The sequence below is a fragment of the Gallus gallus genome, chromosome 9, assembly GCF_016699485.2.
Source record: "Gallus gallus isolate bGalGal1 chromosome 9, bGalGal1.mat.broiler.GRCg7b, whole genome shotgun sequence".
Classification (NCBI taxonomy): domain Eukaryota; kingdom Metazoa; phylum Chordata; class Aves; order Galliformes; family Phasianidae; genus Gallus; species Gallus gallus.
Window position 1 is genome coordinate 92,873 of NC_052540.1, and position 26,203 is coordinate 119,075.

General features: G+C 49.5%; 1 protein-coding gene across 2 annotated transcripts; it reads right to left on the bottom strand.

Annotated features, from left to right (window-relative positions):
* Positions 1-797: 797 nt before the first annotated feature.
* On the bottom strand, positions 798-22,673 carry LOC121113444 (extensin-like). Of its 2 annotated transcripts, none has more exons than XM_040705996.2 (3): positions 22,613-22,673; positions 2,662-4,336; positions 798-1,192 (listed from the first exon to the last, which is right to left on the bottom strand). In XM_040705996.2, the coding sequence occupies exons 2-3, from the start codon at positions 3,730-3,732 to the stop codon at positions 875-877; spliced, it is 1,389 nt and encodes a 462-aa protein (XP_040561930.1). In that variant the 5' UTR covers positions 3,733-4,336; positions 22,613-22,673; the 3' UTR covers positions 798-874. The 2 variants fall into 2 exon arrangements, with proteins under 2 accessions (XP_040561930.1, XP_040561931.1); XM_040705997.1 differs by lacking the exon at positions 22,613-22,673 and adding an exon at positions 5,159-5,717 and having other exon boundaries at positions 2,662-4,853.
* Positions 22,674-26,203: the final 3,530 nt, after the last annotated feature.

A 26,203-nucleotide genomic window follows, 5' to 3' on the forward strand; every position in this document is an offset into this window, starting at 1 on the left:
GCCCCACTGCTCCTCCCCCTCTCCCCCTCTCCTTCACTTCCCCTCCCCTCCCCTCTCTTTTGCCCCCATCCACTACCATTCCCCCTTGCTTTAAGGGAAACTTACCTTTCCTGCTCTTCACTGACTTCTTGATTCTCGTGGCTTTGGCTGCTATTTTGCCTTGCTTTCCTTTGCTCTGCTATGCATTGCTTTCTCTGTATTTCTTGCCATCCACTCCTTCCTTTGAGTTATTCTTTACTTTTTCACTTGGCTTTTTTCTTCTTTTCTCTTTACATTTCTTCTCTTGTCATTATTCGTTTTTTTGTATGCTTTTTCTGTTTTCATCTATTAGTTTTTTTCTTTTTCTTTTTTCTTTTTTTCATATTTTTCTCTTTTCTCTTTTTTATTTCTATTTTCTGTTTTTTTCTTTTCTCTTTTCTTTTTTATCTTTTTTTTCTTTACTCTTTTTTTCTTTTTCATTCATTTTTTCTTTTTTTCTTTTCATTTTTTCTCTTTTTCTTATTCTTCTTTTCTTTTTTCTCTTTTTTCATATTTTTTGTTCTTATTTTTTTCTTTTCCTTTTTCATCACAGGTTTGCCTTCAGCCCTCCCCTCAGCCCTTCCCTCCGCTCTGCTCTTCACCCATCCCCTCCCCTCCCCATCCCCTCTTTTCTTCCTTACCCTCCCCTTTCCCTTGCCTTTGCCTCCCAGTACCTTGCCTGCCCTTCACTTACCTTCTCCTCACTTCCTGCTTCTTGATGCTCTTGGCTTTTGCTGCTACTCACGCCAAACCCCAACACTTGCCTACTCTGCGTGCTGCTCTGCCAAGTTGCTCTCTACTCTGCTCACAGCTTCACGCCTACTGCCTGCCCTTCTCTGTCCCCTTCTCGTGCCCTTCACGCTTTTCCTCCCCTTGCTGAGCAAGGCCATGCCCGGTAGCTACCCTTGAACCTCCTCCGCCCTTTGCCTTCCTCCACAGAGATGCTTGCTTCTGGCCAGCACTCCTGCCCGGTGCCTAGCCCACACACCTCATCTCTTGGGGAGATAGCAAGCTGGCCTGTAGCTACCCACACCTCCTCCCGGGCATGGCTTCTCAGCTTTGCTTCAAGCCCAGAACCCAAAGGAGCTCCTCTTACCTTTTGGCCCACATTCTTCTCCTCCCGCGCAGCTCCTGTGGCAAGCAGGGGCACAGCTCTGGCCAGATTCCTCCATTCCTGCAAGGTTGCTTTTTATCATTCTTTGCTTCTGTTGCTGTGCTCTCTTTTGCTGTGCTATGCCTAGCTTTCCTACTTTTTTGCTTTATTTTGTTGTCATCTATTTTTTTTTGCTTTGTATTCCTTTTTTTCTTTGTTTCACTATTTCCCCTTAACTGTTTTTTTTATTTTGATTTTTTATTATTCTTTTTCTTTTTTTTCATTTGTATAGTTTCATTTTCTTTCCTTTTTTTCCCAATTTTGTTTTAATTTTTGATTTTGTTTTTGTTTCCTGTGTTTTAGCTCACTGAATTTTTTTATCTTCCTATTGGCTTTTTTCATTCTACTCATCTTTTCTATATCTGGGCTTGTACCATGTTTATGTCTCCCCTCATTCCCTTATAGCCCTTCCTGTATCTCCATATTACTCTTTATTTCCGTCTAGCCTCCACACTTTCATTATAGCCCCCCTACTTCTCTTTATAACCTTATATCTCCCCATACCCCTCCTATACTCCTCCTCAGTCCCCTATTGCACTTGTTTCGCCATATCACACCTATAGCTTTTCCACTGCTGTCTGTAGACCTATATCCTTTTCTATCCTACCTTTTTCCCCCTTACAGTCTTTTATAGATCCATATTCTTTTATATGCTCCCCCAGCCCTGTATATCCCTCCCCACAGCTCTCCCCAGCCCCCTGTGTTCCCATGTCTCCCATATTTCTTCACATCCTTGCTATAGCCCTATATCCCACCAGTATTCTCTCATCTCCTCTATAACACCTTTTAGTCCCCGTATTTGAGCTATATCTGGACCATCTAGCCCCACTTTATTTTTATAGCCCATCTTATACTCCCACACAGCTTCCTGTAGCCCCTCCCCAAACCCCCCCAACGCTCACTACAGCACTGTGTTTCCCTGTGACCCCTTCACCGCCTTCTATTGCCCCAAGTCCCCCTATATCCACCCCTATAGCCCCATATACTCTAGTACCTTACCACAGCTTACTATAGCCCCATATGCCTCCCTAAACCCCCCCCCCCCCCCCCCCCCCCCCACAGGCTTCTGTAGCCCCCTGTCCCCAGTTCCCCATAGCCCCTTGTCCCTCTTCATTATCTCCCTTATGTCTTTCCCATAGCTGCTTATAGCCCCATACCCCCTACAGGTCTGGGTGTCGGGGGGGTCCGGGGTTTGTGGGGAGCAGCAGTGGGTATCATATATCCGTATCCATCCCATATTCATCCCAAGTCCATATCCCCACATCCATCCCATGTCCATTCCATATCCTTATCCCATCTCCTTATCATCCCAATCCCCTCTCATGTTCTTCTCATACTGATCCCAAATCCACCCCATATCCAGAGCCCATCCCCTATATATCTGACTTCCTCATATCCCGTCCTGTATCCATGCATATCCTCACATCCCAGTCCCACATCTTTAATCCCAACCGCATATCCAAATCCCAACCCCACTCCCAACCCCTCACCGCACAGGGAGGTGGGTTATGGCTGCGCAGGTGTTTTTTCCTGTGCCGGTGCCGCTCTCCCTCCCTCCCGGCTCCGGCGCTGCTGTCCTCAGCACCACTCCCGTCGTGCCGCGGTTCCGTCTCGGTGCTGCCCGGACAGCTCTGGAGCACAGCGGCTGCAGCGGCGCTCCCGTGCTGTGGTGCCGGGGGCGGGCTGCGGCAGCGGCGCTGTCTGAGGGGACAGTCGGGCGGCTCCGAGCCGGCTGTCAACGGCCGCTCCCGCGCGCTGCGGCTCAGCCAATCGGAGCCGGGGGCGCTGCCGCTGACCAATGAGAGGCCGGGGGCGGGGCGATGCGGGGCCGTTGGTTGGAGGCGCGAGGGCAGGGGGCGGGGCGGAGCGGCCGTGGGGGCGGGGCCTCCGGGGTGCGTCCTATTGCGATAGGGGGTGGGATCTGGGATTGGGATGAGAGATTGGGATTGGCAGGTGAAAGGTGGGGTTGGAATGTGGGATTGGGAATGAGTTGGAGTTGGAGTTGGGATGGGAGTATAGGATGTGGGACTGGGATGTGGAGTTGGGATGTTAGATGTAGGACTGGGATGTGAAATTTGGGATTGGGGTGTGGGGATATGGATATGGAATGGGAAACCGTAAAATGGGACATATATGGGATGGGCCACAGATATGGGGTGGGCTTGGGACGGATATGGGATCAACATAGGAAGAACGTGGGATGGACTGGGGATAGGATATGGATATGGGATGGGGTTGGGATGACAATGGGATAAGTATTTGGAATGGACATAGGATGGATGTGGGGATTTGGATTTCAGATAGATACGGATATGGGGTACGGGATGGGGATAGGATGTGGGGGTATGGATATGGGATGGATTTGAGATGGCTGTGGGGTGAATATGATGGATATGGAATGGGCTATAGATATGGGATGGGATAAAGTCGTGAGATATGGATATGGGATGGCTATCAGGTGGGGCTGTAGTGGTTATGGGGCCATAGGGGCTATGGGGCCAGGATGCTGCAGTGACCTCTGTCCCCAAAGTTGCCCCCCGATGTGACACGTGGAGCCCCATAGCCTCTCTTCTGCCCTTTATTCACATCGGGGCATGGGGGGGAGTGGGGTCATCCCCCAATCCCATTATCAAAAAATAAACCTTAATTACAAAATAAGGGCTATCACCCCTGCCCCATGGGAACAATGGTGGTCTGTGGGGGTGGACACAGAAGGGGTCCCCAGAGGAGTGTCCCCAACTTTGGGGTGTGACACTGTGGGGGGTGTCCTCAACATTGGAGTGTGACAGGGGGATGTCCCCAACTTTGGGGGTCACACTCTGGGGGTGACATGAAGGTCACCAACTTTGGGGGTGTGACACCATGATGCAGTGTCCCCACTTCCCCTGGGAAGTCCTCGAGCTGGTCACAGAGTTCCCAGCTTCAGTGCAATGTCCTCAGGGGGGTCCTTTTGTCCCCTCCGCATGACGGTGACACCCGACGCCAGCTGCCAAAAGCGACACCCGATGACGATGACGCCGCATCACGGCTGTTCCACACTGATGTCACACGCAGTCCCCTCTGGTGGTGGCATAGAGTTCACTACCATGTGTCCCTGACCTCGTGGCAGAGGATGGTGACAGCGTCAGAGGGCTCAGGTGTCAGCGGGTCTGGCTGTAGGCGGGCCTGGAGAGGTGACAAAAGACAGTGAGAGGCTTAGTGACAGCATGGTGACAACGTGGGGCCACCTGTGCCTGCCCCTATGTGGTGGTCAGAGCACAGGGAATGGTGTCACCCAAGAGACGGTGACACACAAGTGATGGTGACACTGGATAAGGGTAACAACAGTGACAGCCAGGGATGGGGACACTGCGTCACGGCTGTTCCACATCGAGGTCACGCTGTGTCGAGGTGTCACCTGAGTGATGGTGACACCTGAAGACAGTGACACTCAGTGACACTCAGTGACACTCAGTGACACCGTGCTCCAGTTGTGCCACCGTGGCAGGGGGGACAGCGTGGGACAGTCGGGGTAACAGCATCACCTGGCTCCAGGAGCTGTAGGACACTGATGGGGCTCTCGAGGTAGATGGGTTGGTATGGCTCCAGGCTCCACAGTTACAGTGACAGAGAAAACTTCAGGGACAGGCACTTGTCCCGGTGGTGGCACCGCCGGCAGTTGTCCCAGTGTCAGCCGGTGGCCCTGGGGGAGTTGTTTTGGTGGGGCATGGGGCTTTGGTGAGAACTGTCCGTTTCTGAAGGGAAGTGGGGAAAAACTACAACAAAATTGACACAGTATTTATTTTAATGGAAACAGACATTTTGGGGGGCAATCCCACGGGGACAAAACAGAGTGAGAACGTGTCACTATGTGATGTTGTCCTCAAAATCCCCATCTGAGACCTCTGGAGGACTCCAGGAACACCTGGGGACCCCCTGGTCACCCCACGACTCCTCTGGGACATCTGCAGACCCTTCTGTATGAATCCAAGGACCCCCTGGACCCACCTGGGGACCCTCTGCATGCCCCAAACCCCTCTAGGATATCTCCAGATTCTTCTGCATGACTCCAGGGGTGGATAGGGGAGGCTGTGGGAGGAAGAAAGGGGTTAGTGAGGCTTCTATGGGGTGGAAAGGGAGTTTGGGGGAGACCTAAGGGGGATACTGGGGGGGGAAGAGGGGAGTGGGGTCTCAATGGAGTTGAAAGAGAGTCTGGGGGAGAACTTAGTGGGTTGTGGGGAGGAAAGGGGTGAACAGAGTCTCTACAAGGCAGAAAGGACATCTGGGGGTGGAAGAAGGTGTGGGAGAGCTAGGGGTTGTGGGGGACTTCTATTGGGCAGAAAAGGGGTCCGGCTGGGGGGAACTGGAGATTAAAATGGGGGAACAGACTCCAGGGGTCAGAGAGGAGGGCACAGGGGAGTACAGGGGACTCTAGGGGTCAGAAAAGGGGCCAGGAGGTGGAGGGAGAAGGGAGGACAGGAGACCCTGGGGATCAAATAAAGGGGACTGGAGGGCAGTAGGAGACTCTAGGGATCAGAAAGGGGGAATTGAAGTGGGGGTACTTGGGGGGGGGGGGAGGGGGAAAGAGGGAATTCTGGGGGTCAGATAGTGGGAACTGGGAAAGGGGGGGGACTCTAGGGGACAGAATGGGGAGACTCCTTGGGGAGGGACAACAGGGGACACTAGGGATCAGAATGGGGGACTGCAGAGGGATGAGGGATCAGAGGAATCAGACAGGTGGACCCTGGGGGTCAGAATGGAGGAGGCACAGAGGGGAGGGGTGGAAGAGGACTATAGTGATCAGAATGGGGGAACTGGAGTGGGGGGGAGGGGGTCAGGGGTAGCATGTAACTCCGGGACTTACACAGAGGGACGGGAGGGATGTGGGTGACAAGTAGCTGGGGGGGAGGAAGGGGGGGGGGGGGGGGGAGAGGGGGGAGGGCAGTGAAATACACTGGGTGTAATGAGTAAGGGCGCACTGTCACCATGGCAACGCAGCCTGCATGCACGGCCTGAAGCCTGAATGGGGCTCAAGGGGCAGTGGGGGGCGAAGAAGACGTTGGGGGTGAAACAGAGAGCCCTCGGGGATCTCCTGAGGAGGTGGGGGAGAGGTTGCAGGGGAGGGCAGAGCTCCGGGGATGGTGGCGGTGAGTGGGGCTGTGGGGTGGGAGATCTGCAGTGAGATGCAGTGAAACAGTGTGATCTGGGCAGAACACAGAGATATGGGAAAAGCAACACAGGCATCTGGACAACACAGTGAGATCTAGGCAGAAAGAAAGAAAGGAAGAAGGAAAGAAAAGAAAGTAAAAAAGATAAGAACGACAGGAAAAGAAAAACAGAAGAAAAGCAAGAAAGGAGAATCCCCATCCCCTGTTGGATGCCAAGGGGAAGACAGTGATCAAGGATCAGGATAAGGCTGAGGTACTCAGTGCCTTCTTTGCCTCAGTCTTTAATAGTAAGGCTAGTTGTTTCCTAGGCACACAGCCCCTTGTGCTGATAGATAGGGATGGGGAACAGAACAGGCCCTGAGTAATCCATGAAGAAAATGATTTTGGACCTGCTCTGAAAGCTGGACGCTCACAAGTCCATGGGGCCAGATGGATCGCACCCTGGAGTGCTGAGGGAGTTGGCGGATGTGGCTGCCAAGCCTCTCTCCATCATTCTACGGCAGTCCTGGCTAACCGGGGATGTCCCGGCAGACTGGAGGCTGGCAGACGTGACGTCCATCTTCCAAAAGGGCCGGAAAGATGATCCTGTTAGCTACAGACCTATCAGTCTTACCTCAGTGTTGGGGAAGGTTATGGAATGGATAATCTCAAGAGCCATAACAGATCAATTAAAGGTCTGCCAGGGGATCATGCAGCAATGAGGCACGGACTCAGATGTGAATGACCCAAATCATTTATTACAGTTTCTAACATGCCTTATATACATTCACAAGTTTTCTCTTTTAACTTTCCCACCTTTCCCACAAACACTCCTTAACTGCATGCAGGTGCTTATCCAGTCAGAGTCATCAGTCATTCCTGGCCATACACTCTTCCTTCAGTCAGGGTAACTATCACATGGCCATTACACAGCTTACTTGACTGGCTTTTCTCTTCTTTCTGGAGATGTCCTTGGTTCTCAGCATTGCTTTCTCATGCTGTTTATCTTGCTCCACAGGTGCTGCTCTGAATAGTCTTTCTTGTATTCCCGCAGGATCAGACCCAGCCAGTGTGGGCTCATGAACGGTAGATCCTGCTAGACAAACCTGATTTTGTTCTATGACAAGGTGACCCACTTAATGGATGAACATAAGACTGTCAGTGTGGTCTACCTGGACTCAGCAAAGCCTTTGACACTGTCTCCTCCAGCATCCTCATGGAGAAGCTGGTTGCCCATGGTTTGGATGGGCGTATGTTCTGCTGGGTCAAACACTGGCTGGATGGCCAGGCCCACAGAGTTGTGCTCAATGGAGTTAAATCCAAATGGAGATCAGTCACTAGCGGTGTCCCCCAGGGCTCAGTACTGGGGCCACTCCTATTTAACATCTTTATCAATGATCTTGATGAGGGGATTGAGCGCACCCTCAGTAAGTTCACCATGCTGCTCAGTGAATTCAGCACATCTCTGGAGGACATGGGGGACTACAGAACAAGTGCCATTGGTTAGTTGAGCTTGTTCGTGTCCTGGTTCAGGCTGTGCTCTAGTCCCATCACAGCTCCCACAAGAACTGTGGTGTTAAATTTCATGGAATCATAGAATTGCTCAGGCTGGAAAAGACCTTAAAGATCATCAAGTCCAACCACAACCCAATCATACTAGCCTAACTCTAACAACCCTCCACTAAATCATGTCCCTGAGCACCACATCCAGACAGTTGTTAAACACATTCAGGGATGGTGACTCAACCACCTCCCTGGGGAGCCCATTCCAGAGCTTAACAAGCCTCTCTGTAAAGAAGTTTTTCCTGATGTCCAACCTAAACTTACCCCTGGTGCAACTTAAGGCCATTTCCCTTGTCCTGTCACCTGTCACCAGTGAGAAGAGACCAGCCCCGCTCTCGCTGTAAGCACCTTGCAGGTATTGGAAGAGAGCAATAAGGTCTCCCCTCAGCTTCCTTTTCCCCAGACTAAACAGCCCCAGTTCCTTCAGTTGCTCCTCGTAGGGCATATTCTCCAAGCCTTTCACAAGCCTTGTTGCCCTTCTTTGGACCTGCTTCAGCACCTCAGTGTCCTTTCTGAACTGGAGTGCCCAAAAAGAACAGAGTACTTGTGGTGAAGCCTCACCAGTGCCGAGTACAGGGCCAGGATCACTTCCCTCGTCCTGCTCACCACACCTTTCCTGATACAAGCCAGGATGCCATTGGCCATCTTGGCCACCTGGGCACACCGCTGGCTCATATTCAGCTCGCTCTCCATCAGTACACCAAGGTCCCTTTCCATCAGGCAGCTTTCCAGCCACTCCTCCCCAAACCTGTAGGGTTGTCTGGGGTTGTTGAGACCAAAATGCAGGACCCAACTCTTGGCCCTATTGAAACTCATACAGTTAACCCTGGCCCATTGATCCAGTCTGTACTACCTGGGCCTGTGCACAGACCTGGGTATTTTACTCAGTGTTGTAGTGAATCTGCACTCCCTTTGGAGTCTGAGGTTCATCTAAAACAATGTTGCCCTGACGGGCTCACTTTAGCCACAGAAGGGGACCATTCCTTCCACGTTGGGCAGGCAGTCACGAGATGCATCAAGCCACACAGACATCTGTCCTGGCCTGTGCTGGCTGTTCCTGGAAACATTGGAGTTTTCCATTGTTCAGGGCCACGTGCCTGAAACCAATTCTGGTTCTCCTCTAAGCAGAGCTGTTGGTAAGACTTACTGGCACTAGAGACTAAATGTGGCAGTGAGGTGAGGCCAATGAGCTGTTAATGTCAGAGTCAGAGATGCTTTTGATCTTCCTCAATGGCTGCACGTTTGCTTAGAAAGCAGTTACGCAACCTAAGTTATGCAACCTTTGCTCGCATGCTCTGCAACTTGGGTTGACATGGTTGAGGGGAATTTAGCCAGCAAGACTCCAGGGCTGAGCTCTAGGAATGGAACCATCCTCAACTGTGTGAAATAGAGCAAGCTTCTAAGTTCTGTTTCAGCAGAAACCTGGCGGTGCTAGGAACAAGCAACTGTGGCAAGAGCTCAGGGCAGCTCTTCCTTCACCATGGACCATGCACGACTCACTTCAGTCAGTATTTTCTCTCTCCAGACCAAGTCCACCCAGCAGGATTAAGGAACCACCAGCTGGCAGTTGGTGTTCCTGCTTCAGCCTGGGAATACCATCCTCTGTGGCCAAACGCGAAATGCAGCGCAATGCCAGGGAGCTCTCAGAAGCAAAGGTCATGGTCCTGGCAGTTAAGGGTGGACATCCAGCTTTCAAAACACTGCTTGTCAGCACCATAGAATCCATGCTTTCAGTGGGCTTGTACTTCCTTCTTGCATTCTAACCCATGCCTAAAATCTTCAGTTTAGCCCTGTCTTTTTTTCCCAAATGAGTCTCTGGTGCTGTCAAGATCTGGACCTGCCAGAGCACCCCCCTCTCATGCCTTTCCCCGAGTAGTTTTTGAAAGACAGAAGATGGGCACCACTGCAATAAGTCTCAGAATGTTTCCTTCTGACATACATTATGGAAGGAAGAGTAACTCAGTGTCTCCAAGTTGCCTTTGTATCAGCAGGCACACATTTAATCTTTGTAACACTGCAACAGGGTGAAGGTTTTCTGCGAGTGTTTTGGAGTCCAAATAAAAGAGAAAAATACAACAGAAGCACAACAGTTACTTTCAAGACAGTGGTACTACTATAGCTACTGTCCTATTTGCTTTATCCTGCTGCCACTACACAACCAAATATCAAGAAACACTCTGATAATTCAGCTTGTGAAAGTTTGCCACTTACGCTTGTGTATATACATCCTCCTAGGTAAATCAAGCCCTCGTCTACCCAGAAGAGCTAGAGTGTGTACCGATCACGCACTGTGTGCTTCCATCAGTGGTGAGCTGCTACGAAGCACAAATCGCTGCAGTTCGGATGACAGCCTTCTGTGCGACAACAGTGATGGAGAGAAGGAGCTCATACATGTTGACACCCTCATTTCTCCCGGCTCTGCTGAAGATGCTGACCTGAGCCTGTCAGACACAGCAGTCACTGACCTGGACTGTGACCCAGCGTCACTGCAGTGCAGCCCAGCCCAAGCACAGCCCAAGTGCCCCTACAAAAGCACCTCCATTCAGGAGCAGGTCAGCGTCAGCAAGAAGGAGCCAAGCCTCATGGATGGGGACTTAGAATCAGTGCTCCAGTCCCAGGCACCGGGCAGCAGCATGAGCTCTGAGCCCCTCTCTATTTAACAGGAGAGGATGAGTCCCATCTGTACACTGGACCTCTCATGCCCTCCTGTCTTTTAATGAATAAAACCACGCACGTGCTGGATCAATGCCTTGACTGCATTCTGAGTCTTCATTCAAAGGGACTGAGATGAAAGAAACAAACAGCAAGGCACCTCAGCTTGCAAAGCTATGCCTGTACAGTGTGTGCAGCAGAGCTCTGGGTTTGTTCCCATTTTTCTAGCTGGGGGATGTCTACAGGGAGAGTTCTGCTCCCATTTTGTAAGGTAGCAAATAATATCTAGCATCCTGGATGCTGCTCAGGACAATCCCAAGCTTCCTGGCTGTGGCTCTGTGATGCTTTAGAGGGCTTTTGGATGCTCTTGGATGCCTAGGCTGCTCCCCGACAGCTCTCTCCTCCTGCTCACTTCTTGCAGCAGTGCAGTGTTTCAGAACAGAGAAAAAAATGGCAGGCATGAACTGGATTTCTGTGGTTGGTAAAGCTGTGTTGAGAACTGGTCAGACTATTGCAGCTGAAAATGCGTGCCAGGTCTGCAGACTCAGAGGAATAACTTTTCCCTGCAGGTTGAGCTTCTCTAAGGTATGTCCTCACTAGGTGTGCTTGTGCTTTAGAGCATCAAGTTGCATACATAAGGTAATTTTAAAAGCAAGGCTGCAAGTCTTTTTTTTACCTAAGTGATTTTTTAGCAAGGAGAGATTTGATATTCTGTTTGGTAATGGTAGAAGGAGAGAGGAACAGAAAGAAAAAGGCATGCTGTGCATAGGCACCACATCCCATCTGCACTGTCTTCCCCCTGCACAGAGGAGCAGCTCAGCAAGCTTGGCGTGGGCCATGGAAGGGAGCATACAAACATCTGGATCAAGCCGAAACAAGTTAGTTCTGCAGGTTGGTTGTTTTCTGCTGTTTGTCCCACATGCTGTTGCTCAGTGGTAGATTTGTTCATGTTCAGTGCTAACAGGAATGTCCCAGAGCATTTTTGTTTCAGCTGTCACAACGTTCTTAAGAGATACGCTGTCCAGGCACCAGATGAGCTCTCCTTGGAGGTAAGCACCTAAAGGCATTCCTTGTTGTCATGGACAGAAGAGTCTAAGGTGTGAACGCATCAGGAATATTCTCAGACACCTTCAGTATGCCTTGTGAGGTGAAGCCCAGAAGATGCAGGTCCAGATGCAACTTGCACTGGGTTGGATGTAGGGAGGAGTTCAGCCATGTCTAAAAGATGGCTTCATTTGGCATGAGAACCTTCTGATCAAACAGATTCGGCCCAGTGTCGTAGCCTGGTCTCGAAGCAACAGCAGAGCAGTGTATGAAGGGTGTAGATGTGCTCAAGAAGCCCTGCTGACTTATGTATGTGGTTTAACTAGAGCTCTTCCGTAGCCTTTGGAAGAGAGACTGCTGCTTTTGAGCACCACTTCCCACTGCACAGCTGTATTCTGTATGGTGTTTAAGGCAGTGACTCTTTTACCTCCAAGTTCAGCTTTGCAATGGGAAATGCCTGAAGAGCTGCCCCGCTGCAACTGCTCTCAAGCTGTGCGCTATTTGGCAGTGCAGAAGAAGGGCGTCATTTCAGCTGTGCTTTCCTCCCAGCTGTGCTGAAGCTAGGATTGATGTTGCAATCTCTTGCAGGTGGGAGACCTGGTGTGCGTTATTGCTATGTCACCAAAGGAGCTGAGCCCCTGGTGGAGAGGCAAGCGTGGCTTTCAGGTAGGCACAATCTTCAGACTTGTGGGCGCAACTGCAGTCAAGTCAGGAATGTCAGCTCAGAGCTGCTCTGCCTGCACAGGGTGGCTTCTAGATGTAAACTGTTTCCCTGTGTTGGTGTCAGAGGACTTTCCCTTTGGCTCTGGGCTTGGGTAGGAAACCTTCTTCTCATTTGACTTAGAAGCAAGAGCCTCTCCTTCTAAGTACGCAATCAGAAGTTGACCTTCTCTGTCCGTTGTACAAGCAGGGAGGACAGAGCCATCTTCTAGAGAACCAAGTATTGGTTTTGTATGTCTTTTTTCTGCAAATGTTGAATGAGGATTACTTTTATGCAGGCCATCCTTTGTTGGTTTAACAGTAGAGGCCTGAGAAATGCTGCATTCAGTATTCCATCTCTCTTTTTGTTCTTGTTACAGGTTGGATTTTTCCCTGGTGAGTGCGTGGAGCTCATTAATGGAAAAATTCCTGAGGCCCTCATAAATTCAGCACCAAAGCCAGGTACGGATGATACATTTGATGTTGCTGGGAAGTAAAATGGAGTCTTCTTTTTGTCGTGTTCCGTGTTGAATACCTCCTTTATCCATCCCATGTTATCCTCTGTGTTGATGATCCTTCATGCATCCTATGGGGCATATGGCTGTTGTTTTGTAGGCACTGAGAATAAGGGCTTGGGAAAATGATAGAATCCTCGTAGAATGTCTTGGGATGGAAGGGACCTGAAGGATCATCAAACTCCAACCCCCCTGCCTCAGGCTGGGCTGCCAACCTCCACATTTAATGGCAGGCTTAGACCAGGCTGCCCAGGTCCACCTGGCTTTGGACTCCTCCAGGGATGGTGAAAATTCATTGTTGTATGTACTTGTTGTCAATGTTCTTCCCGCTTTTACGTGCTCCGTAGAACATGTTATGCTCAGCCTGGTCCAGCTGAGCCCAGTCTGAAATGAACTGGTTTCTTCATTCTGTTGTGCAGTGCCAAAGAAGCATGGTGAGCTCATCAGCTTCCTTTGTTCTTTCATGAATGCTCGCCCAAAGAAACTGAAGCAGCAGGAGAAGGAGAAGGAGGGGGTATTTGGCTGTGACCTGGGAGAGCATCTTCTCCACTCTGGCCATGATGGTAAGGAACAGTCCATTCCTGAGTTTCTTCAGTTGGGCATCTAAAGATGAATGGGAGATCATCTCTAGCAAGGGACAGGTTGATAGCAGTGGAGAAACGTGAGGTGGGAGTTGATGGCTGAAAGGTAAGCTGAGGCTAATGCTCATAGGAGAGGTTTAAGAACTCCATTCAGGTGGGAGTTGTAATGGGACTTGCAGTGTGTCTGTCTTCCCCAGGATTACTTTCTGCAGGCTGATTGGTAGGTCCTGGCATTACGCCAGGCAGTACTGCTTTGTCTGCAGTATAGCAGCCATTTACCTGTAGTCCTCTCTTTCAGAAGAAGAATCAAACAGCAGAACTTTTTCCCCATCTGCAGCACACAAATGCTACAAAAGCAGAAACAACCTGGGAAGCCCTGGGTTTGTGAGTCTCTATGGACATGCACTGACTGTGTTGATGGTGCTCTGCCATCCTTTATTTCCTTCTCCTTGCTTGACTGTATGCTACTCAGGTATGGAAAGCTGCATGTCCCATAATTCCCCAGAACCCAACTTAGGTAACTGTTTGTCTGAACAGGAAAGGACAACGTACATATACAAATCTTTCTCATTGCACAGCATGGCACAATGTAATGCTCCCAGACTTTGTTATGGCTCTTCAGGGCACCTTCCTGGCTGCATGTCATTTTCCTCTCACGTTTCCCTTGCTTTCCCTTAGGTTTTGCCTTGCTTTGCCCTTTTATTCCTGCTGTATTCCTCTGTGTTGCTCAGATGTTGCAGTTCCTTAGTGAATATCAAATCCTAAAGCACTGCCACACGACAAGACAGCTATCCTCTCAGGTTACATTGCTTCACTTGTGCCCATGGCCTTTTTCTGGGGCCCTAGAGCATAGAAGCAAACGGCAGTGGGAGGCCTGACTGGCTGGGATGTAGCCTAAATTTTAATCTTGACTGCGATGGTGACCTAAATGCCTTGCAACTGAAGAATGATACTGGGATGGAACAAAGTATCCTGACAGTTTTGAGAAAGCTTATAGCTGTGGCTGTAGCCACAAGTATTTTGTTTCGTAGAGGGAAATCATCTTGGTTGTACGTCTTGTTCTTGTGAAGACTTGTTTTACAACTGGTGTTCCACTTGGGCTCTGTAGCACGTGCTGGCCATGTGGGTACAGCATGCAATGGAACAAACCCTGCAGATCCTGGGGAGAGTCAAAGCAGGAGAGTGGCTGCAGTGGGGATGAAAGGCAAAGAGCTCTTTGAAGCAGGGGATGCCCTGCTGGCTCTGCCTATTGCATCCACTACTGGCACGTTCCTTCTTTCTCCTTTCTGGCAGTTTGCAGTCTCTCAAGGATCAGTCAGTAAATGGTTTTCGGTTTCTCCATCACACTGCCCTTGCTTTTCCTGACCATTTTCATTGCTTTACCCATCTGTTTCTCTTATCTTAATTAACATTCGCCAGTGCTGCACTTCAGGATTTAATATTTATGAAGAAAACACTGCCATTCTTCAAGCGTGTTATACAGTTCTGTTGCACTGCACCTTTTCATGCCTTTGATCTCTCTCTGGAGCACAAGTGCAGATGGGGGGTCAGATTTAGGGGCGAGGCGATTTCCTTGGTGGGGGCTGAGCTGTAGTGCCATAGCCTGAACTCAAATAAGTCAAAAGCTGACCAGGTTTGTGGGTCTTTGCTGGGGTTCCATGAAGTCCATATGGGTTTGCAAAATTTCACATGGGTTCACTTAAGTTCACACTGCTTTGCAGGTCTTCTCTTTGGTTCACTGAATTCTGAACAGTTTTGCTGACCCTGCCCAATCCAAACCCTTCTATGATTCTACGTATATTGAATCCCAACCCTCACTTTACCATCTCCTGGGCCCCGTTTAGAAGCTATCTCTGCCAGTCAGGGAATTGATGGCTCAAAGAAGGTGGGCCCTCTGACTGCTGCGTGCTGGGAGTATCAAAGATGAATTCTGGGAGTGGTGCAGCGCAGCCCAGGGATCCTCCAGACAGGAGCGCTTGGTGAGTTTCTCCAGAGCTGCTGAGTGCACAGCTTTCCATGCCTGCCCTCATTACACCCTGGTAACCATCCTCCATTGTGTCACTGTGCCTTATGGCCCTGGGTGTCTCACTGCAGTGCTGCTGGCAAGCAGACATGCGTACAGGGCGCAGCCCCCTTGCTCTGAGCAAAGAGCACCCCAAAAGCTCCCCTCCAAGTTGTATCATACTATTATCTAAAATTGTTGTGTGTCGTTTACTGTCTTTGTGTATTTTCTTCTAATGTGTCTTGTTTTGAAAGGAGCAGTCACACTTTTTGGTGTCCTGAATTACAGGACACTCCTAGAACTTGAGGTGGAAGTCAAAGACTCAAATCCAATGTTGCGAAGCCCCTGCTGATGACATATCCACACACAGGAGACCTGGCTGTGTTCAGGAGTTACTCCAGGATGAGGAGATGCTATTGGTCTTCAAGCAGGTAGGAGTTTGTTATCCATACATAATACTGTATTTGTTGTGCTTTTTTTTTTTTTTTAAATCAGTGCCAGTATGCATTCTGATCCAATGCGTTTGAAATGCGTGGTTTAAGGATTGCCAGCTGAGAACAGCAGCAGAACATGGGGAAGGCAGAGGAAGGAAGCAGGGCAAGAAAAAGGAAAGCCTGGAAAAGGAATGGGGAAGGCACGGGGTGAAGGAAGGGGACAAGACATAGGGGAATGAAGGGGAAAGGACAGAATACCTGTCGAGCAGCCTAAAAAGCAGTAACAAGCTCTGGGAGGATCATAGAGTGCCAGATTCTGTACTGGGTGTTTATTTGTGTGTGTACATTGTCATTATCTGTTTGGGTTGGGTTGTCACTTCTAAGCTCCTGCAGTGGGAAAAGCTCAAGAACTGATGCAGTCCATGCAGACCTGTAGGAGAGGGGGCGAGAGTGCTTGGTAAACACAGCCCTGCAGCCCTCAGCTGGATAAACTTCCTCCACGTGACCAGACATGCCTGGCTGCACTGCTCCAGCCCAGAGCCCGCTGCCTGCAGCTACATCTTGTCTTCCTTCCCTACTGCCCAGAGCCCCATGGATGCCCCCTCAACCCCCTACCCACCCCCAAACTGCCAAAGAAGACATCTGGAATCCCAGGATTCCAGCACTCTGTTTTCCTTCTGCCTGCAGCTCTCTCCTTCTCTGCCACACAGGGCTCCAGTCTGCAAAATGGGAAAGATCTGGGGGAAAGGAAGCATTGGCAGGAGCAATGGCTGCAGCTGGCTGAGGAGGATCTGCATACCACATGCCCTTGTTGGCTTTCTCTCCAGCCACAGGAGAACCAGAGAAGAGCAGATGAAAAGCTGCAGCTGAGCCTGATTGTCCTGCACAACTCTCAGGTCATCTTGCCAAAGGCAGCTGTGACACACTGATTCTTTCTATGCAGGTGAATTAGTTTTTTCCATCTGTAAACTTAAGTGAAGAACTTTCATTAATCTTTGCGGAAACAACATAATGGTCCACATGAATCTCAAAACTGCAGCTTTGTTCAGTGTCTGCCTGTTTAGACTTACTAGAGCCTAAAACTACCCATTTTATGGCATTAAAAGAATAATAAGACAAAAACAAAACTTGGAGTTGAAAAAAAGGCACTTGGAAACAAATACGTTAAAGTATGAACAAGACAGAGGCTGAGCGAGAATTACTATGGCCTTGTGCTTTCTGCCAGTGTGCTTTAACTCTGTTATCATTAAATTTGCTGTGCAGTTACATTTTGGTGTGTGAATATTTATATGCAACAGATGGTGGCAAAAACAAAAAAACTTTCTTTTTTACAGATATTCATAAGCACTTAGCACAGTTGTCCTGGGTTTGGAGCAGTTTCCATCTGTTTCCTTCGTCTTCCTCCTCACCGCCCCCACTTCATACTTCGGATTTCTCCCCCGTCATCACAAGAGAACGGACCGGCACGGACTGCGGCTCGGCTCCATGGCAAACCCGTCAGAGTAGTTCCTTCCGCTGTCTCTGCTGCCTCCTAGTGGCCAACGTGCGGAACTGCAGCTGTCTCTCAGTTCAGCAATCAGCATAACACATGAGAGTAGAAATACCTAAGTGGCGTTGTAAATCCTCTGGGCAGCTAATCCGCTGCTCTCTATTGTGATTAGTCCTATAGGTAATAGCGAGCATGCGGCCGTGAACTTAAAAACAGCAATGGCTCCTACTAGCCGCGGCACGGGCACCTTTTGGACTCCTCATTACGCATGCGACGGGCGCAGGGTACTCTGGGTGCCGTAGTAGTCCGTTACCGGGGCAGGCTCGGGTGTCAAACCGCCGTAGCAAATAGACAAGGAGCACTCAGGATTGGAAGACAGAAAAGTACCGCTGGGACGGAGGTCCAAGAATTGACTGTCCACCCACAGCTAAGAGCTTCGAAGAAATGGATGCTATTGAAGTTTTATAGCGCATGCGCACCATTGCCTGAAGGACTAATTATAATAAAAATCGGCGGATTTGCTGCGCAGAGCGACCGGAAACTACATAAACCGCTTTCGCGTTCCTGCTCTCGTGCGTCCGGCTGCCTCCGGCGCCGGACAAACACGGCCGCAATTCCTCCGATCGGCCACACGGGGGCACCAGAGACAGCGGAAGCAACTTCCCCGAATGCATTGGGCGGCGCGCCGGGGAGTGTGGCGCGGATCCGCTTCTCTTTCTTTTGATCGCAGAGGAAGAAAAACATAGGAGAGGAGGTCGAAGGGGAGACAACGAAGAAAACCAAGGAAAAATTTCGACAAACCCACCAAACCCGTGCGAAGTGCTTATGAATACCTGTAAATAAATAAATAACCAGCAAATTTGTGTTGTCACACTTTTTTTTTTTAAATATCACTCTCTTTTTTTTAGCCAGCATCTGTGGTGATGAAAAACATCGTATTAATCAGACAGATTAGCGCAGCAAAGCCAAGGGTGGCTTGGAATGATTAACAGAACAATGCAAAACAGACATGCAACTCTTAGAAGAAACGATGCAGTAACAGCTTCCGTACCTGGCCTCGCCACTCAGAGATCCTGTCTGGCCCACCCAAGGCTTGTAAATATCCACTGGATCGGTTTTGATATCAAGCAATTTGACTTAAGTTCTTTCCCTCACAACTGGTGCCAGGATCTGCTGCAGGGCATTCTGACCATGGGCACCACAGCTGAACCATTTTAGTAGTAGTGCGATTCCCAGGCACAGTTTCAAGGATTTTGGTCTACTTTTGACCCAAAGGAAGAATTAATACGAAGCACAAGGCATAAGTCAGTCATCATGAGGCATGCTGCTCAGCATCACCTTCGGGAAACAGATAATACATTTGTAATAAAAACGTTGGTACAGCAGTAACATACAATGCTATATAAGAATAATACAAGAACACTCTGCAAGGAACTTTATGACCTTCGTCTGGGAAATCCAGCACAGTTTGCCCACAGAAACCTCTTTGGCAACTGTTCTAGATCCAGCTGTACATTCTGTTACAGAGCACAACTCAGAACTACAAGGGGGGAAAAAAAAAGGAGTACTACATAGGCAGAAAAAAAAAAAACAAGTAGGTTTATTTCAGTACTGTGTATGGGAACTGTTGAAGCATGGCCTGAACCTCTGATTGACCACCTGAGGTGAGCACTAAGTCAGCTGCAGGGGCACAGGTGAATGCAATTTCACCTGAGTGACTGGAAGGGGTGGAGCCTGGTTCCATCCCTCCTAGACCTCACTTAAGGGCTGACTCCCAAGGAGGAAGGATCACTATCTGGAGATCACTGCTCTTGGAGCCCTTCTGCAAGCCCAGGACACAGATAAATCCTTATTTAATTACTCCTTTGTAACGTGATAATCTCTCTGGTCCATTACCTGTATACCTGTTTGCCATACAGTATGGAAAGTAAGCAAGTAAGCAATCAGTGACAGAAGCCATTCCTAGAATACTGATATGGGATACACAGCGGCAGAGAATTCACATTTCCCTGACCTACTGCTCCAAGAGAAATAAATGAATAAATTTCTTTTACACATTACCTATTTGAAGGCAGATACCATCCCCACACTTTAAAAAAAAATACAATGCACAGAGTGATCTCCAACAATATGAATATTTAGTCTAGGCAGCAAGTGGTGAAGCTCTGTGTCATAAAGAACTGAAATACAGCTGAAGTCAAGCTCCTAAGCTTCAACCAAACCAGCCAAACATGCCTATGGACAGAAAGAATCCTTAAGTAAGACAGCCAGTAAAAATGCCAAACAAAGCACCTGATTCTCAGCCTTCTCTGTCCTCTTTCAAAATCCAGAGGTCTCGTTGGTTCCACTGCTGGCCTGTAAAGCCTGAGCTCACAATCTGTTGCAAGTCCTTGTAACCACGCAGCAGAGAATTTATATTGGACTGAATTTTAGGAGGCCATTGCATTAGATCAAAAATAGTGCCTCCCTGAGCAACTGAAAAAAAGGCAGCATTTTTAGTAAGGCAAGAAAGGATGACCCTGGGAACTACCAACATAACTGTCTCACCTCTGTGCTGGGAAAGAGCACAGAGTAGATTCTCCTGGAAGTTGCACTAAGGCACATGTATGACAGGGAAGGTGGTACAGGAGAACCAGCATGGCTTCACCGAGGGCAAATCCTGCTTTACCAACCTAGTGGCTGTCTAGGATGGTGCCGCTGCATCAATAGAGAAGCAAAGAGCCACTGATACCATCTACCTGGACTTCAGTAAGGCCTTTGACACAATATCCCACACTGTCCTTCCCTCCAAATGGGAAAGATACAGATTCAATGGGTGAACTGTTGAATGAACAAAGAACCAGCTGCAGGATTGAGTCCGGAGAGCAGCAGTCAATGACTCCACATCTGGATGGCAATTGGTGATGAGTGTTGTCCCACAGGGGTCCATGTTGAGGCTGATATTCTTCAACATCAGCATCAGTGACATCAGTGGGGTTGAATGCACCCTCAGAAAATTTGCTGACAGCACCAAGCTGTGGGGTGCAGTGACACACCAGAGGGACAGGACACCAACCAGAGGGACCTGGACAGGCTCGAGCAACAGGCACTGGCAAACCTCATCAGGTTCAACAAATCCAGGTGCAGTGTCCTACACCTGGGACAAGAGAGCCCCCCCCCCCCCCCCCCCCCCTTCCCCGCTACCAGTACATGCTGGGGAATGAGAAGACTGAGCATAGGCCCATCCCAAAAGACCTGGAGGTACTGGTGGATGGCAAGCTGGACATGAGACAGTAATGTGCCCTCCCAGTTCAGAAAACCAACCATATCTTGGTCTGCATCAAAAGCAGCGTGGTCAGCACATGAAGGGAGGTGATCCTGCCCCTCTGCTCTGTACTGAAGAGGCCTCACCTGGAGTACTCCGTCCAGATGTAGCATCCTCAGTGCAGAATAGACATGGACCTGTTCGAGCACATCCAGAGGATAGCCACAAAAAAGTGAACCAAGGGTTCAAACACCTCTCCTACAAGGACTGGTAGAGAGAGCTGGGGCTGTTCAGCCTGCAGAAGTGAGAGCTCTGATGTGACCTGGTAATACCCTTTCAATCCCTGAAAGGGACCTAAAGGAAAGAACAAGGTTATTTAGATTAGATATAAGGAAAATATCTTTTACATTGAGGGTGGTGAGGCACAGGAACAGGTTGCCCAGAGTTGTGGTGGATGCCCTGTCCCTTTCAAGTTGAGGCTGGATCAGGTTCTGGGCAACCTGATCTAGCTGCAGATGTGCATGTTCATTGTGGGGAAGTTGGACTAGATCATCATAAATGATCCCTTCCAACTCTAAGGAGTCTATGGTATGATACCTGAAGCCATGAGACACAATGACACAAAGGATGTTGACAGACTGGTGCGTAGTCAAGGCAGACAGGGAAGCATGCATGCTTAGCAGCTCTGGGGAAATTCACCAGATACTCTGATCAGGAAGATCTACATCAGCCACAGTGGCTCTCTGTGCCAGTGCCAGCATTCAGCACACCAGAAGGCTTGCTTCATCACACTGTTGGGTCCCATAACTGCAGAGCTAGCTATTTAATTAGGGTCAGGGGATGGAAGGAAAAGTGGTGGGGACTTTGGGTATCATACAGATTTGGAAATCGACTGCATCCCCAGACAAGTGGGATGGAGATATCCAGGGTGATCCTGACAAAGCGGTCCAGTAGAGGATAATCCCTTGTTTCCTATAAATACAAAGCCTGATCTGCCGTAAAACCATAAAGAACCATAGGATCCCAGGGTGATTGGCCACAGCATGCTCTGAGAATGCCCTGGCATCTGTTACCACTGACAAATTTTGTAAGGGAGATATAGGAGAAAACCAGACAAAACAGGAACGGAATACTTGTGTTTAGTATCCACAAGTAGCAGAGACCATATTACACTAAGTGAGGGTGAAAAAAAATGGCTACTGGGACCCGGAGATTTTCTTAAGCACATCCTCACTCTATCACTAGCCACACAGCTTATTGGGCTGGAAGAGTAGACCTCACAGAGCAAGGTGATCCCCTTGTAACCCTCATTCCATGTTTAAGTGATCTTCCCACAGCTATCACAAAACCTGCCTGCATGCAAGATAGGCATGAACAAGGGGCTCGTGGCGTTCATTACCTGCTCCACAGATTTCACAGCACTTAAACTACTAGCTAGAGGAGCCCCTGATATCCTTAAACCCTATAAAGCTACAGAACAGAATGAGATCAAGAGACACAGAACAGTTTAAATGCATGCCCTTGAACAATACTCTGATGGGTGGAATTAATACACGACACAGAAGACACAGCGCAGACATGGGGAGAGGACACAAAGACATGGGTGGGGCACAAGGACACAGAGAGTATGCCATGAAATGGGCTAGGACAACGTGGTGGCAGACAAACCAAGTTTGGAGCCCCAGGTTGGGGACTGTGAGTTCAGAATCATGGAAGAGAGAACAGAGACTTAATAAGACGATATTGAGCTTAAAAAGAGTTGCAAAGAAGACCTGTATAACACAGAATCCCTTAATGAAAAAGATCACCAGCTCCAGGCATTTCCAGAGTTGCAATGCTCAGTAAGCCAACCAGCATTACCTAGAAGCTGATTAAAGCAAGTCAGGAATGAGATAACAGCAAAAGAAAGGAATGTATGTCATTCCCTCTGTTACCAGTTCAGAGAAAGGGATATAACCCCTTAACTTCCCTCAGAGAACAATTGAAGGGCATCATAAGGACAGGCACAGCAGATATAGTGACTTTAAACCAGCGTAGGATCCCCTCAGAAAGGCAGAGAGCAAAACCCTACAATAAAGAAAGAATCACCTACCTCTTTCCAAGAATCAGGGCTCACCCAGCAATCTTCAAGAGGCAGTCTCCAGAAAAAAAGCAATGACTTCGAGGCTGTCAGCCCTTAAATGAGGTTAGGGAGGGGTGGAGACAGGCTCAGCCCCATCTGGTCTGCACCCACAGGTGCATTGCTTTCACCTGTGTGCACAGGGCTACAACCCTCACCACAACCCTCACCAGGTGCTCCATCACTGCTTCAGGCTGTGATCTCAAAGTTCCCATACAGGCATGAAGGGGAAAAAAAAAAAAAAAAAAAAAAAAAAAAAAAAAAAAGTAATGACTGGCAGCCAATGGGGTCTGCCTGTCCGGCAACGGGAGGTTTATCAGTGGACAAGCTATGATGGCCCACATATTCTGGTTCCAGTCTGTCCTCAAAGGCAATTGGTGAAATTTCTGATAGATAGGGGAGCACAATTTTCAATACTAACACAGCAAGATGCTGAGAAGCTGTGTGTGCAGCCTGGACAGCAAATGGTTGGGATTCCTGGTGTGAGTGGAGCAGGTGCTGTTTGCCAAACTGCCAGGGCCAGCTCATGGCTCCCCAGTGAGAAACATGTGTTACCTACTTGCTTTGCAATAAAGGATTATTGGGAAAACATTTTAGGATTTGGCATCTTCCATAGGTGAACCTGGCACCTGCCTGTATGGCAGGATGTGGCCTTTTGGCTCAAGTTTCAATCCCAAACCCCAAAGAAATAGGGAGGCTGCTGTGTGTGTACTTCACACAGCCCCTGTGCTCCCTGAATCAGAGATTGGTATCGTAACACAGTACCCCATTTTTGCTGCAGCGTGATGTTGGATTTCTGACGCATGGCACAGAGACATGGAGTGGACATGGGGGGACACAGAGGGGACATGGGGAACATGGTGACACGGGGGACATGGAGGGCACGTGGTGACATGGGAGACAGGGAGGACACAGAGCTGGACTGTCTCCACAGGTGCTGGTGGAGATGACACCGGAGGTGACACAGAACTGCTTGCGGGGCACCACACTGCTGCTGGGGGCCAGCACCGGCAGGTGGGCATGGGTGGACATGGGGGGATGGGAGGGTGTACAACAGGAGATGGGGGGAGGGGGGGAACAGGGGGACAGTGTGGCGCAGCGGGGACAGTGGGGAGTGACAGCAGGAGTGATGTTGGGGTGATGCTGGGGGGGACACTGGGGTAACACTAGGGGGATAATAGTGAGGGCTGAAGTTGGGCTGACACCAGGGAGTGATGCTGGGTGACCACTGGGTGAAGTTGTGGAGTGACCCTCGGGAGTGATGCTGGGCAGTGATGTTGGGGTATTGCTGGGGGGTGACATCAGGGAGAGACACTAGATGGAGACATTGGGGTGACTTAATGTAATGCTGGGGGGGTGGGTGACATTGTTGGCACAATTCTGGGAGTGACACTGGGGTAACATAGGGGTGACACTCAGGTGATGTTGGGGAGTGATGTTGGGGGGTGGTGGTGGGTTATCACTGGAGGGTGATATCAGGGAGTAACATTGCAGTGACATAGTTGGGGTGACAGTGGGGGGTGATGCAGCATCTGATGCATGGACTCAGATGTGAACGATCCAAATCATTTATTACATGTTCTCACATCACTTAAATATCTCACAGGTTTTCTTTTTCTAGCTTTCCCATCCACTCCTACAACTTTCCCATCCACCTTTACATGTCAACAAAGCGTTCTACAAACACTCTTAAACTGTTCATGCAGGCGCTTATCCAATCAGAGCCGTGAGCTGTTCTTTCTTCTTCTAGAGATGTCCTTGGTTCTCATGCTGCTTATCTTGCTAATCAGCTGCTGCTCTGAATAGTTTTTCTTATATTCCCACAGGGTGATACTGGGATGACATTGGGCTGACACTGGGATGATGTGGGGGGGGTGATCCCGGGGGGTGATGTTTGGGTGTCACAGGGGGGAAATCAGGGAGTGATGCTGGGGTGACATTGGGGGGGGAGGTGTAGAGCAAATGAAGGTAATGACAAAGCCTTTATTTAAGAAATAGGCACACGAGGGAAAGATATCAAAAAGAATCGACTCACCCCTCCCGGTAGCAGCGCGCAGGCAGAGCCAAGCTGAGGAATGTGTCCCTCCCCCGTTCGTACCGCCGCGCCGCCTGCACTCACACACTCACAGAGCCCACTCATTGGTTCAGGCTGTGACCCTGGAATTCCACTACACTCCACCCCTTCACAGCATGAACCAATGACTGAGCAGGTAGGGGGTGAGCCCCTGCAACCTGGTGGCCCAAGACACAATGCACATCGCGACGCATACACAACACCCGCCGCAATATAGGATGTCAAAACAATAAAGGCAATCAGTGGCAGTCCCCTTCACAGTTCTGTTGGGCCAGTACTTGATGTTCTTTCTTGAGGCGTATCTTTTTCAAGGACCAGTAGCGCTTCTGATTCATGCTCTCCAGTCCCCAAAAGTTCAGCAGTGCGTCACAGGGTGTCATGATGTTTCCTCATAAGCGTGTTTGAGTGATGTTGCTCCTGCTGGCCATCCTGTGAACTTAAAACCTCAAGGGGAGTAAAACAGATGTTTAATAGGTACGAGGAGGGGTAAGTCCGCCCTCCATGGTAAGATGCAGGCTGTATTTCGGTCTTGAGTCAACACCTCTGCCTGTATCGGGGCACGTCCTGGCCTTCGATACCACACTCTTTGGCCCGAAATCTGTGACTGAATCACTATATCGGGTACCAAAGGGGGGGTTCTAATTTGCCACATGGACTTGATTAATGTCCCCCTTGCAATGAAAACGGGGGTGTCAACTATTACCTCTGTTGGCCATACACCGATTACTGAAGGGTTTACTGATCCCCCAACCTCTAACAATCTCCCCCAAGGTGCAAGGAGACCACACCATTTTGGTCCTGCTTGCACCTTCCAAGGCCATTTTACCTTGTGTCTCCCGGGCTCTAGGTCATCAGGGGCAGGGAGCAGAAGATTATTCATTGTGCCAACTTGTGGCTTGAGTGAGGTGTCCTTGCTTGTAATTTGTATCCTAAGTGGGGAGGCCCAAGTTGTCTGCAGCATTTTTAAAGCACTGGGTCTGCCATCTCTTGGTCTCTCATTCAAGTCTCGCAGGGTTTCATAAAGCCTTTTGGTCCACCCCTGCAAGGACTGTGAATCTGCCTTCAGAGCAGCCTTCAGGATCCCATTGTATCTTTCTATTAGGCCTGCTCCTGTTGGATTGTAGGGCAGGTGAAACCGCCATTCAATGTTATTGTCTTCAGCCCACTTCTGCACAGTTGCACCTGTGAAATGTGTACCTTGATCACTCTCAATAACCTCAGGAGTCCCGTATGATGCCATCAATCTAGTTAGAGCTTTGATGGTATAGGCTTGGTTTGCCTTTGCTACAGGATAGGCTTGCATCAGTCCACTCGCTGTATCGACACAAGTTAGGGCATATCTGGCCCCCTCAGATCGAGGAAGGGGACCTATATAATCGATCTGCCATCGCTGTAATGGGTTGTGTCCTCTAGCGAGATGGGCCGTAGTTTCCGGCAGAGGTCTTGGTCTCATTCGCGAGCAAACGTCACAGTCCTGACATGCCTGGACA